At 37.7% G+C, this 14,896-nt stretch overlaps 1 protein-coding gene across 30 annotated transcripts in view; it reads right to left on the reverse strand.

The window, feature by feature from the left end:
- Nucleotides 1–14,896, reverse strand: part of PBRM1 (polybromo 1) — a 96,446-nt gene that overhangs the window by 52,298 nt on the left and 29,252 nt on the right. For 29 of the 30 annotated variants that reach the window (XM_054694566.1, XM_054694561.1, XM_054694532.1 and 26 more), the window contains 5 exons: nucleotides 14,270–14,365; nucleotides 13,600–13,691; nucleotides 9,748–9,961; nucleotides 3,398–3,539; nucleotides 2,097–2,194 (listed from right to left, as the gene is read on the reverse strand). In XM_054694566.1, coding sequence (XP_054550541.1) covers nucleotides 2,097–2,194; nucleotides 3,398–3,539; nucleotides 9,748–9,961; nucleotides 13,600–13,691; nucleotides 14,270–14,365 — 642 coding nt within the window. Of the gene's footprint in view, nucleotides 1–7; nucleotides 1,021–2,096; nucleotides 2,195–3,397; nucleotides 3,540–9,747; nucleotides 9,962–13,599; nucleotides 13,692–14,269; nucleotides 14,366–14,896 lie in introns of those variants that run through there. The other variant, XM_054694624.1, reaches the window with a different exon arrangement.

The following is a 14,896-nucleotide window of genomic DNA, read 5'->3' on the forward strand; positions in this document are numbered from 1 at the left end:
GAAAGCAGAAACAAACATTACATGTGAAGAGAAATAAAACAAGCAACATTGGAGGGTCAAGTATAAACCAAATATGGTTGAGGAAAAAAAAGGGTATTCAGTCCAAAGGATAAAAGATATTAAGAATACCTGAAACATTTCAACATGGAAGACAGTGGATTTTTAGGTAGTGGGGTGGGGGAGAATGCACTCCCAGAATGAAGAAAACATACCCACATTAATTTTCTTTCTGTTTTTGATATTAAAAAAAAATAAGGCAAAGAGAGAATCATAACAATATTTAGAGGTCAAGGCAGTGGTACTTGGAAAAGTTGGCCCCGACTTCTTTGGACAAGCTTAACTTAACCTATTAGGTTGCTGTGTGCCTGAATTCTGGAGAACTCTGACTATTGATAAATGCTCTTAACATAACTGCCTCCTATAAGTCTCATTATGCTAATCCTTTGTCACTGTCTAAAATATGGGCTTACTTCTCTCAAACTCTTAACAATCACTCATGCCTGTATTTCAAAAACCCAGGTATGTCCTTTCATTGTCATATCTATAATTTATACTTGTTCTTCTGTGATTTTTCATTTTTATTATACAAAACACTTCCTAGAAAACTTGTTCACAGACACTTTTCATCTGAAATAGGATTTTATTATTTTTACAAACATAAGGTTTAATTTTCTTTTTATGGGAGTTTTTAATATATTAACTTTGATTTGACTTAGGTTGTTTCACCAACTACAAGCCACAGAAATAGGTAATTTTTTCAGGATCTGGTCTGGGTTAATACTTCCTTGGAACTGTTTTAACACTCAACTAGTTTAGGATCTCTCTTTTCATTCAGTGCTGGCACAAATTGTACCATCCACTTTTGCCTCCATTACCTTCTTTGCCTGAGAAGTTTTTATCTTTGATTGGTGACTGATCTGGAAAACACAGGTGATGCTGTAGTAGAGTTATATAATTACACTCAAAGATGTTCTTGACTTGATGTCTCTGATCTGGTTTCACATTTTTCCTCCGTTGTCCCTGGTATAACAAGGAATTAAGAACTTGGAAGGACGAAATTCATAGGCTGGTAATGGAGGAAACTCACATCTCAGGGTACCGTGGCATAGCATAGCAAAGTTATTTTAATAGCTGAAAAAATTTTCCCAAATGCTTTCTATAAGAGGGAAAAATAGGACAGCTTCTTTTTTCTAAACAAATTTTATAAATCCTCTGATTTTCATGGATCTATTAACACATGAATAGAATTGTGCCAACAGTTACTAATGACTTCTTTATTAAACTCTGAATCTGTCAAGTTAATACTAGGGATGCATTCTTTCTTGTTTAAGATGTCTTCGTTGGATTGACTTTTGAGAAGGTGAGACAGTTATGGTTGAGGGAGACTATGGGGTTCCACAAAGGCCAAGCAAGAGGAATTCTGTGTGAGAGGTGTGGACAAAAGAGATGGTCTTGCATGATGCTTTATAGAAATCCAGCTTCAGAATCTCATATTAAGATGCTTTTCAATAAAACCCATGAAAGAAAGGTGGTGTTAGGGGGGTTGAGAAAAAAGTTAAAAAGAAAAGAAAACCAAAAATCTAGCTTAACATTTTAGAAACTACCAGAAGTCATGACTTGATATTTTACAATCAGATATCCTTAAAATGGCAAATAAAGATCAAAAACAAGGAAAAACAAAGGGGAAATAAGAGTAATGTCTTACTTTACTGCAGTTGTAGTATCAAATTTCTCCTTACCTTTCCTAATTCATATTCCATCTTTGCATCTCACTATGTAGTAAACTGCCTAAATTAGATTTAAATGGCACTTTAAAAATGCCACATCAAAACAAAGTAACATGGACAGCAAAAAGATAAAACATGTTTTTCTAGGCTACATTAAGTAGTTGACATTTTTATCTAAGTGATCTAAAAGCAATAAAGTACTTGTCCAAAAAAATGCATTAGTCATACAAATTACATATGAATTCTAAAAGATGTTATCGAATATTTAAAGATTTTAAGAGACCCTATACATGCAAACATTTTTTTGTACTTATCTAAAATAAAATAAATAGCAACTGAGACTACATCTCCAACTGTAAGACTTTATACCTTTTTCTTTTGGCACTACCAGTATCAGAGGTAGCTGAAGAAATCATGCTGTCTCCATCCTCAATGTCATCTCTCCTAGCAAGTTCCTTCTTCTTTGCCTAAAACAGAACAGATCCTGGGAATCAAGCTCACTCAACTGAACACACCTAGAATATATGACTATTATATAGCCAGAACGCTATGTCATTATATATGCTATTATATATGCTCTCTCTATATATACTATTATATAGAGCCAAACATATCAGATTCACTCAGAATATTATAACCATGAGTAGGACACAAAATTAAAGTGTCATTAAATATTTTCCATAACCAATTTTATAAAAGGATGTATTAAGAGAAAAATAGGTCAAAACAATGAATCCAAAGAGTTTAGAAATCATGGTAGCTAAATTGCATTTAAGACTAACAAAGGAGACCTACTGTTCGCTAAAAGCACAGAGCCAAGTTGTAAGGGCATCCTACTCTCGTGGTCATATTTAAGTAAAGTCAACTCAAATAGAGCCTTTGTAGCTTAACAACAGCTTGTGTGGTTAAGAAGAAAGTTTAATGTGAGAGGTGACAGAAGATATCTACTTTTCAACACATGCATTTTTAAAGAGCTGCCAAATAGAACTGAAAGTTGAACCATGGTAGACTTAGAGAATACACAGAGTATTGTAAAGGAAATTCTTGAAATCCACAGCACTAATCATAGTGTTGACCATACAAAATAAAAATTCTACAGGTGATCTAAAATTGCTTATTTCATTGCTTCCTTTCTCTGATTCTTTCTTTCCTCTGATTCTCTTTTTAGAAGAGTCTACCAATAAACTGACAGACACAATTTGTAGCTCATATATAAGCCTTTTTTGGTCTCAAAACCTCCTAATAATCTGTGACCTCAGATGCGCTCTAAGATGTGCTCTCAGAAAGGATCTGATAAACGTGTAGATAGCATAAAAAGGTTAACTAGTCTTAGGATGTCCTTTCTCCAAGGACCAGCCTTGCTTTTAACAGAAACAAAGTCTAGAACCAAAGAAATGGAATTTAAATGAATGAATAGCATCTGTGACTAGAGGAAAACTTTCTGAGGACACTAAAATACCACATCCCAGGGAAAAATCCCTGCTTCTTTCTTTCACAAAGCTAAACCCTGTCTAAATTGTTTCTACACTACATGATCCTAAATAAAATATCCAGTAGTACTTGTGGCTGAAATGAATGCCATGATACTGTTCATGTATCTTACAAGAACATACTCAAAGTGCATAAAATTATTTCAGTTATACACACTTAGAAAAACCAAGAATTCTTACCTGCATTACTTGCTGCAATTTTAGAACTCGCTTATAGATGGCTGAATTGGGAACATTATAGCGTTTGGCATTTTCAAACATTAAATTCAAATCACACTCCAAATGATCTAAAGTTTCATATTCTTGGTTCTTTAGCTTTGTTCTGTGAAAGAAAAACACATGGCTAGAATTTTCCATTATGAAAATTATGAAAAAGCTTCCTGAAAGTCCAATGCAAAAATCCTGAAAAGAACTAGTGATATTAATTAGAGGCCTGGAAATGATATCTTTAAAGACATAAAGTAAGGAAGCAAAAGCACCAGTATATTTAGGCAATATGACTGTTTAATTGAAAAAAAAAAAAAAACACAAAAAACAAACCACAAAACTAGAACACTACAAGAAGTAATAAAGAGGCTCTAATAAGATGGTCAATTACAAAACAAATATACAAACAAAAATCTGACTAGAAAAATCCTGTTAGTGGTTAGGGTGCTAACAGAGACAAAAATCAAGGAAATTTTAAGCTACCTTAAAGAAGAATCATGGTAATCTGCCTGGTTTTGAATACAGGGCCATTCATTTTATCAGGATTATAAAAAAGAAAAAGTATTGGCCAACACTACAAAGGAGAACGTAGAATAATATATTCACCTCCAGGAGAGAGACATGGACAGAGAAAAGTGGTCTGAGGATGGTAAGTGAGAGGCAGATGTGTCAGAGTCCATTTATTATTATTTTTCCAATACAAACATTTGTTAACTATGATGGCTTAAAACTGTTTTGTGTTTTTTTTTTTTTAATTTTTTTGGTCAAGACTGACAATCTTTAGCAAGTTTACTAAAGAAAGAAGAGAAAATTCCAATAAATAGACACAGAAATGTAACAGAAGTTACAACAGATATCACAGAAATACAAAGGAAATAAATCTGCTATGAACATTTATATGCCAATAAACTGGATAACCTAGAAGAAATGCACAAATTCTTATACTCATATATCCTTCCAAAACTGAATCAGCAAGAAATAGAAAACCTAGGGTCTCTCTGGTGATGCAAGTCTTAGCACTATGACACTACTGGCAGCCACTGCAGCACTGAGTTTGAGCCCCGGCCAGGGAGCTAACCCACATGGCGCGGCAGACCTCTCCTGTCTCGCCCGCTGCTCCCCTTAGCATTGTTTTCAGTCCGTCTGCCTGTTCTGCACCCCACTCTATCTCTGAATACTCTCACCCTCCCATGCCTCTGGCCTGTACCCCAGTTCTTGTATAAATAAATAAATCTTTAAAAAAAAAAAAACCACCTCACAACCATGAGAATGGCCAAGTGTTGGCAAGGACATGGAGAATAAGAAACTCTCATACTTTGTTGGTGGGAATGTAAACTGGTGCAGCTTCTACGGAAAACAGTATGGAGGTCCCCACACCCCATCAGAAATACATCTACTACTACTACATGATCCAACAATCCTGCTTCTAGTGGAACCTATCCAAAGTACATATAAACACTAATTCAAAAAGATACATGCACCTCTCTGTTCATTGGAGCACTACTTACAAGAGTCAGTTATGGAAAGAACCTAAGTGCTCATGGATTAATGACTGAATAAAGACGATGTGGTATATATACGCAATGGAACACTACTTGGCCATAAAAGAAGATAAAAGTTTCCCATTTGACACCATGTATGGAAGCAGAGGGGATTATGCTAAGTGAAATAACTCATGAGAAAGAAAAAGATTAGATGATTTCATTCATATGTGGAATAATGGGGGAAAAAAAAAAAGGCAAAGGAACAGACAAAAACCAAACCAAAACAAACTCTTGGATTTTACACTTGATCTTAGCTAAAAGGCCTAGAAGTGATCAAACCCTTAGATTTTGACTACAGAACTGATGTTACCAAAGGGCAAGAGGGGTGGGAGCAAAGGGTGGAAGAGATCTAATGCACCGTGGTAGACAGTTACTGGTACTCTGGTGGTGGGTGTGGTGTGATGACATACATTTGAAGAGGCCTAAACCTATACTCCTAAAACACACAGTGGTGTAAACCAATGTTACTTTAATAAAAAAATAAAATTGAGGTTTTTGCTTAAAGTCTTAAAAATTCTATGCTCTCGCTCACACACTGGTTATTACTAATACTAACTCTCATAAAGTTCCTCTATACTCCTCTATACTTTGTACAAAGTCTCATGGTTTGCCTTAACTCTCTGTGGCAGGATACATTATTAAATCTTTCGGCCGAAGTATTTTTTTAAAGATTTATTTATTTATGCATACAAGAACTGGGGTACAGGCCAGAGGTGTGAGGGGTGAGTGGACTCACCAGAGACAGAGTGGGGAACAGAACAGGCAGATCTACTGAAATACACTGCTGAGGGGAGCAGAAGGAGAATCAGGAGAGGTATGCTGCGCCATGTGAGTCATCTCCCTGGCCGGGGATCGAACTTGTGCTGCAGTGCCTACGGAGAGCTTCATAGGTTGTGTCTTAACCCCTTGCGCCACCAGGGAGGCCCTCGACCTAAGTATTTGCAGGTTATTCATCAAAGTCACAAAAACAGTATTAAGAATGACAACATGGGGCCTCCCCGGTGGCGCAGCAGTTGAGCGCTGGGTTGCGAAGCTGCCCGCGGCCTCTGTAGCGCAGGTTCAGCTGCTCCCCGGCCACTGGAGGAGGGTCCCACATGGCGCGCAGACCTCTCCTGCCACCCACTGCTCCCCTCAGCAGTGTACTTTGGTCCTTCTGCCTGCTCTGCTCCCCGCTCTGGTGAATTCTCTCACTCTCCCGTGCTTCTGACTGTACCCAGTGCATGTATAAACAAACAAACAAATAAATAAAAACATGTCTCTATTTAAAAAAAAAAAAAAAGAATGACAATATGTGTAAACAGTTACACAAAATGAATGTCTGGATTCCACACATTTCTTTCTTTTAATAACATCATCCATTCTGCATGTACAGTTTTACTTAAAATTCACCAAAATCATAAGCAGACTCCAAGTAGTGCTTAAAGATATGAATGTAGAGAATAATTCCAGGATGAAGCAAAAAACAACTAAGAACAAACTCAGTTCTCAGTAACCAGCTTAGAAAGCTAGCCCTCAGATTATAGCCTCAGATGTATTCCTGACAAAGGTAAAGTGCTGGAATACACTTTTTAAAAAAAATTTATTTATTTATGCACACAAGAACTGAGCTGTAGGCCAGAGGTACGGTGGGTAAGAAGATTCACCAGAGACAGAGTGGGGTACAGAACTGGCAGAGCCACCGAAATATACTGCTGAGGGGAGCAGCGGGCAAGATAGGAGAGGTCTGCTGCACCATGTGGTTTAGCTCCCTTGCCTGGGGTCAAATTCATGTTGCAGTGATGGTAGCTTGATAGCACTGAAACTTCAACCCCTGTGCCACCAGGGTGGCTGGAAATGCTTTTTAAAGATCAGAGAATCTAAACCTGTAAGTAACAATCTATAATAAACCTGCAGATTCTTATCAGATTAATGTTAATCAAAGATAGAGGTGAGAAGGGAAGAGCAGAATGGAAAATAAAAGATGGGAAGACAAACTCCAGCACGTCAGAAGGTGGCATATGGAATGACAACTGTTTAGCTCCTGCCCACACTTTCATTTTTGTTGCTTTCAATGACTTTCAACTATGTTTGTTCTGCCAACAAATGTTCCTAGGACTGTGCTATAGAGAGTAGCCACTAGCCAAATGTGGCTATTTAAATAAAAGTTAAAATACATTATAAATCTGGTTCCTTAGTTGTACTAGTCACATTTCAAATTCTCAACAGTCCCATGTGACTAGTGGCTACCATACTGAGCAGTGCAGATAAAACAACATTTCCATCATCACAGAATGTTCAGCACTATTCTAGATTTCCCTATTGTTCCGAGGTAGAGCACAATGGAAGGTAGCCCAGGCACATGAAGGTTTCTGTCAGATACCAGTAACTCAGTATGTGTCCTTACAAGAGATGTACAATTAGACATCCTAAAAGCTTGACCTTTCAGTATGTTACCATCAAGGCCTCAGCCACTCCCCTACCTGTCATAGCAAACTTTAAAAGGGGAAAAGGCAGGGCCTCCCCTGGTGGCACATGCGGTTAAGCGCAGCGCTGTGAAGCTGTCCGCAGCCTCTGCAGCGCTGGTTTGATCCCAGCCTGCAGGCGAGTGTCCCACATGGCGCAGCAGACCTCTCTTGTCGCGCCCTCTACTCCTCTCAGCAGCATATTTCGTCAGCCTGCCTGTTCTGTTCCCTGCTCTGTCTCTGGTGAATCCTCTCACCCTCCCGCGAATCTGGCCTATACCCTGGTTCTTGTATGTATGAATAAATAAATAAATCTTTTAAAAAATTTAAAAAAAAAAGGGAAAAGGCACAGAATCATTGACCAAATAAAACAAAGTTTATATCAGAAAATTCTATCCTGGAGAAGAGTGTAGTAGGCAGGGGATTGACCTGGCTCAGGATTGGTTTTCCTTTGACCTCGTTAATTAAGCTGACTAAAAAAAAAAAAAAAAAAAAAAAAAGACTAAGGGAGAGGAGAAACTAAGGATATATTACTCACTTAAAAGAGAAACTTTCAGTATCTTCTAAGACTTACTATCTTTCTAGGTTATTTTCTTAATGAATGGCAGCTTTAATTTCCATGTTATTTTAGGAGAACCAAATGATCCAACTCTTTATACCTTACTTGCATTTGAAAATTTCCAAAATTTGTATTAAATAAAAGCACCAAAAAGCACCATAAACCTTACCAATTAAATGATGAAAATAGATGTTACAATTGCAAAACCATAAAACACATGTTGTTAACCAATCCTATTTCTTAGAATCTAGCAAATGCAAGAATTTTAATTTCTAGTGTTTGGAAGGTTAGTTATCTGTCAAGAAAACATCATGTAAACATCAGCTCACTCTGACCTTGTCCAGTTAATTTTACCTGCCTCTTGCCTGTATCTGGGCATAATGTAAAATTTAACCCACATTGTGGGAGTTATGAACCATCATATTTTATATTAATTATCTCCTATTTTATAAAATACTATGGTGGTTTAAGTATCTGATTTAAGGAAATCTGGTTGATTTCCTTTTTTTTTTTTAAAAGATTTATTTATTTATTTATACAAGCACTGGGTACAGTTAGAAGCACGGGGAGGGTGAGAGAATTCACCAGAGCCAGAGGGGAGAGCAGAGCAAGCAGAATGACAAAGTACACTGCTGAGGGGAGCAGCGGGCGGCAGCAGAGGTCTGTGCGCCATGTGGGACCCTCCTCCGGTGGCCGGGGAGCAGCCGGGGATCGAACCGGTGCTGCAGAGGCTGGGGGCAGCTTCGCAGCCCAGCGCTCAACTGCTGTGCCACTGGGGAGGCCCACTTTAACATTTTCTAAACAAAAATAGGAAACGAAGGTGAATCATCTTTCAGGTTTTATTTCAGCTAATCAATTCTCTATGAGCTTTAACAATGCTTATTTTGGGGCTCCAATGATAGATGCAGAATTTAAATAAAGATAAACGACTGCAATTAAAATTTACCAATAAAGAGTTAGGCAGAAAGATTTTTGTACTTTGCTTAGTTATAAAAAAATGAAGTCAGGGCCTCCCCTGGTGGCGCAGCGGTTGAGCGCTGGGCTGCGAGGCTGGCCGCAGCCTCTGCGACGCCGGTTCGTTCCCCGGCCGCCGGCGAGGGTCCCACAAATAAATAAAAATAAATAAATAAATAGCGGGTCTCCACATGAGTCCCATTGATTAAAAAAAAAAAAAAAAAAAAAAATGAAGTCAAATTTGAGCTGCAAGACTTTTTATAATCTATAATCTGACAAATGCCTTGCTAGAATATCTTTCATTTATTTGCCTCTTGACTCTACTGCAGTACAAAAAGTATCATTTGCACTTAGCTAAATTTGTTTCTGACTTTTCACAGAGGAGTGATAATCAAGAAAACCCTAGACAAGTGAAAAATATTTTTACCTTTTTTTTTTTAAAGATTTATTTATTTTTATAGAAGAGCTGGGGTACAGGCCAGAGGCACAAGAGGGTGAGAGGATTCACCAGAGACAGAGAGGGGAACAGAATAGGCAGACAGACTGAAATACACTGCTGAGGAGAGCAGCGGGTACAACAGGAGAGGTCTGGCACGCCATGTGGGTTTCTCCCTGGCCAGCCAGGAATCGAACCGGTGCTGCAGAGGCTGTGGACAGCTTCATAGCGCTGTGCTCAACCTGCTGAGCCACCGGGGAGGCCCAATATTTTTACCTTTAATATTCTTATCCACTTTGGAAGGAATTTTTACTTTAATACCCTTACCCATTTTAGGAAGGAAATTCAGGAAAATAAATTAATATTGAGTAATATAGAAGATATCTTACCTGATCTGTTGTAGTGATATGGGCATTTTAATTTGCTGATAATAATCAGGGTATTTTTTCTTTGATGGTAAATGGAAAAAAGGCTCAGCTATTAGTTGTCCTTGGTTATTCCGGCAGCTCCTAACGGTGTCATAAAGCTGATAAAAAGGATTTGAAACATCCATAAATGAAGTAATGCTCTCTGCTTCTGACTCTCCTTCTTCATAATGTGCAGCTAGAAAAACAAAAAAGGTATTTATAAGTGGAAAAAGGAACGACACTTTAAAGCTCCTTTAATAAATCTCTGGATTAAATGATGTTTGCCAATAATTTGCTAGTAAGGCTTAATTGTTTTTATAGAGAAATGCTGCATAAAATTAGAATGTTATATAGAAAAAGTACACCATTTCTAAAAGATTACAAAAACAGTTTCTCTTTTAAATGTACTTTCTTCACAAGCTCCTTGCTATGTGCGCCTGGCCAAGAGAAGGAGCAAGCAACTAAAACAACAGCTTGGCGTTTAGGAGAGTACACTTGTAAACTGGCAGCTTGATCTAGTCTAAGTCTCTGTACCTTTGCCCTGCTGATCAAGTCATCTCTTATAACTATGTCTTCCCTTACTGAGGGGATTTTTAGGAGGAAGCTAGTGACAAAACCACCAAAGTATGTAATCATTTTTACAGATACATACATTATGTTGCTCATTTCCCTGAATTCTTAAACAGTTTATAAGAACCATAATTTAAATTTTTCTTAATGGATATGTTAAGAGTTATGTGGTGCTAAGTTATGTGTTAAGAGCATGACAAGTACTAGTCTCAGGTAATTCTAACATCCCAACACAGAATAGTGTGTCTTCTCCAAATGAGAAAACTGGACTTGAGAGATTGATGACTCATCCAAGGTCAACTGACCTACACAGTAAAAGGGAATTTGGATCTAGAGTAAAGTAAATAGAGTTAAAAGAAAACGAAGAATTGAAAACCAGTCTTTTCTGACTTTACCACCTCTCATCTTTTCCATAAAGAGACTATACATCTTTTGTTGGATTTATACCTAGGTATATGATTTTTTTTTTTTTTAAAGATTTATTTATTTATTTATACAAGCACTGGGTACAGTCAGAAGTGCGGGAGGGTGAGAGAATTCACCAGAGCCAGAGCAGGGAGCAGAGCAGGCAGAAGGACTGAAGCACACTGCTGAGGGGAGCAGCGGGCGGCAGGAGAGGTCTGCACGCCATGTGGGACCCTCCTCTGGTGGCCGGGGAGAAGCCGGGGATCGAACCAGGGATCAAACCCGCGCCACAGAGGCTGCGGGCAGCCTCGCAACCCAGCGCTCAACCGCTGCGCCACCAGGGAGGCCCGGTATATGATTTTTTGCAAATGTATAGTGTATCTCTTAGAAAAATATTTTCTTTCTGTGACACATTACAGAAACGAACAGATTTTTGTATAATGATCTTATACCTAGAACCTTATTCTTATTAAACAGAATCATTTATATGATCTCTTAAATAAAAAATTTAAAAAACACTGTCAGCAGCAATCCTTATAAATATTCTCCTATCTGATCCTTATACCTTCACTTATACTTTCACTGTTGTCACTAGAGGCTGGCTAGTATGGGGAACAAAAGAGGTAACAATATTCTTTCCTTGTTTCTGATGGTAAGGAGAATGATGCTAATATTTTTCCAGCAAAAATGGAGATGCCCTTTATCAAGTTAGGAAAGATCCCCTTCTACTCCTAGTTCGCTAAGTTTTTTGTTTTTGTTTTTTTTTAAAAGATTTATTTATTTATTTATACAAGCACTGGGTACAGTCAGAAGTGCGGGAGGGTGAAAGAATTCACCAGAGCCAGAGCGGGGAGCAGAACAGGCAGAAGGACCGAAGTACACTGCTGAGGGGAGCAGCGGGCGGCAGGAGAGGTCTGCAGCCATGTGGGATCCTCGCCGGTGTCCGGGGAGCAGCCGTGGATTGAACCGGCGCTGCAGAGGCTGGGAGCAGCTTCGCAGCCCAGCGCTCAACTGTTGCGCCACCAGAGGAGGCCCCTAGTTCGCTAAGTTTTTATCACGAATGGGAATTTATGCATCTGCTAAGCCAAACATATAGTTTTAGTCCTTTAAAACTACCAATGTAGTGAGTGATACTTTTTTATCTTTTCTAATGTTGAAACGAACTGGAATAAGCCAAGTATGTTACCATGTACTATTTTTAATATATATTGCTAGAGTGTGCATACACATTGTTTGGCTTTTATATCTAGCCAAACATAGAATTAATTGGGGGGCTCTATTGTTTTCTGCAGAAGTCTGTATGTTTTGGCTTCTCCTGAATGTTTGGCTTGATGTTTTCTCTGTGGGAATATTTGTAAGTAACAAATTTAATTTTTTTCTTTTTTCTTTTTTTTAAGTTTTATTTATTTATTTATACAAGCACTGGGTACAGTCAGAAGTGCGGGGAGGGTGAGAGAATTCACCAGAGATAGAGGGGAGAGCAGAACAGGCAGAGTGACGAAGTACACTGCTGAGGGGAGCAGCGGGCGGCAGGAGCTGTCTGTGCGCCATGTGGGATTGAACCGGTGCTACAGAGGCTGCGGGCAGCTTTGCAACCCGGCACTCAACCGCTGCACCACGGGGGAGGTCCCAAATTTAATTTCTTTAGTGATGACATAGCTAATCATTCTTTTTATTCTTGGATCAGTTTTAGGCATTTATCACTTTGTAGAAATTTTTCTATTTCATCTAAATTTTCAAATATATTTGCACAAAAACTGTTCATGTATTCTGTTTGTAATCTCTGTATGCTCCCTCTTTTCCCTAATATTTATTTGTGCCTTCTATTTCTTTCTTGATATTTTCATGACAAATTTCCAATTTTAGTAATAGCTTTAACAGAAACTTTTGCTTTACTGTTTATTTTTTTTATAGTTTTCTTTTCTAATGAATTAATTTCTGTTCTTAGATTCCTTATATTTTTCCTACTATCTCTTTTAATTTCTTATGTTGGATGCTTAATTCATTAGCTTTCAGCTGCTTGTTTTTTCTAAATAGAAGCATTCAGATTTATAAATTCCACCCAAAGTACCACTTCAGCTGCACCCATTGTTCTAATAATTATTTTCATTACTTAAATTTCTATTTATGTTAACCCACAGGACCAATGACTATTACTTTACATGGCGAAAGGAACTCTGCAGATGTGACTGATTTTGAGTTTGGAATGTTATCATGGATTAATTTCTGGGTACAAAATGTAATCACAGCAGTCCTCTAAAGGGACATGCAAGGACAAAGAAAGGAGGAAGAATGATAGCTGCAGAGACTGGAGTGAATACACAGGATAGTACCATGAGTTAAGGAATACAGCTAACCTCTAGAAACTACATGGACAGTCTCCAATATCATTTTTGGACTTTTTAAATGACAATTCACCATACTGTTCTGATTATAATTTACATCTATCTTTAAATCATAAACACTAGTTGAGAAGAAGTTAAAGTCTACTGAAAATATAAGCCAACGACCTGGAAACCTAAGATGATGTGAATGTGTCTCGGATTTTCTGATGGTATCACTAGTGCTCCCTCCCTATTTATCACTATAGGTTTGAAACCAGGATATGCATGGCTAGCAAACTGATTTGTTTTCCATAATTATTTATTAACATAGATACAAGTTTTAACACAAAATAAATCTATAAAATAAAAATAAAGCAAGCTTTTGATAATGTTTGTCAACAAGAGTGCAATAAAAAAAAGCAACAAAATAGCATGTGCTCCCAAAACCGACAAACTCCCAACTAGACCAAAGTCACTGAAATTTTCCAGAAGGATTCACTGAGAAGGCATTTGATGATTAAAATCTAAGGCCTACCTGCTAAAGCAGCATCCTCTTCACTTTCCGAGCCATACTGAAGTGCCATGGTAATTGCTGACAAACGACCCCCTTGTACAGCTCTCTTATTACTACAAAGAAAAACAAATAATTAGAAAAGGGGGGAAATGTTATAACAATTTAGGTACTTTATAGGAAATAGAAATTATGAAAATAGCATTCACATCAAAGATAAATATTTCTATGCAACCGATGAGTCCCTAATTTATCTTTGTACTTCTTTAAATATCCTGCATAATCAAAGCCTGAAATAGGTAGGCTACCTGCATTTTTTTTACTTAAATGCAGACCTACTCCTTATTTTATGGAAAAAAGAATCCACTCATAATTAATGGAATTCTTTCCTAAGATGCTCATATTTTACAATGAATTCACAAATTCGATTTGAACACAAAACCTTTTAGTATTTTATCACTCATCTTACTGGCAATATTAAGGTCGATTTGGCAAACGATTTCTGCTTAAACATCATCTCAGAGGCAAGGTCAGGGTTACTATGGTACCTCAACCTTTTAAATAAGGTATGTGATAGCAAATTTTGATTTCACCTAACTATATCCAAAAATATTACTTCATGATAGCCATCGCTAGAACGCCTATCCTCAAACACAGGTCATTTCTAGGACTAAACACACTCACTCTCTCTCACCGGTAATACTTGCTAGTGGGATTTCTCTCTTCACCAAGGCCACCTTTACTGTGTGAGGCACCTGTCAGCCTGGTTGCAGCCAAATTTGATGGAGTCCTATTCAGAGATAAGACAGAAAATCTCATAAAACTGAGAGCTGAAATCAGAATATTAGGTAAACAAAAAGGAAACAACCATTTTCTTTTTCTTTTCTAAATAAAAATGCTCAAATATTCTGAGCCTCTACTGTATAAAGGCTTTGCTACATGACCTAGGGACTCTGCAGAGAATGGACCAGGGCTGGTGCTAGAGAGTACATGGTCACTGCAATAACAAGAGGATCTGGGAACAAAGTAAGTATCAGGACCAGAAGGAAGTTTCAAAAGTAGCTACTCAATTTTATATTTCAGGTAGGAGGAAATGGAAATCCAGAAGGAAGGCTTGTTCAAAGCGATAGTCCAAGCACAAGGAAAAACCAGGATAAGACTAGATCTCCTGACACCTGGTTAAATATTCTTACTGCAAACAGAAATATAAACAACTATATAACACAGATAACTGTTGCAATATTACACATACACTAAGTATAGTATACATTATATGTGAAGTGTATAAGGCAGTTAAAGTGGTGTTAAACCTTAAAAATTA

The sequence above is a fragment of the Talpa occidentalis genome, unplaced genomic scaffold (genome assembly GCF_014898055.3).
Source record: "Talpa occidentalis isolate TD23 unplaced genomic scaffold, MPIMG_talOcc4v2.1 talOcc4.10, whole genome shotgun sequence".
NCBI classification, from domain to species: Eukaryota; Metazoa; Chordata; class Mammalia; order Eulipotyphla; family Talpidae; genus Talpa; species Talpa occidentalis.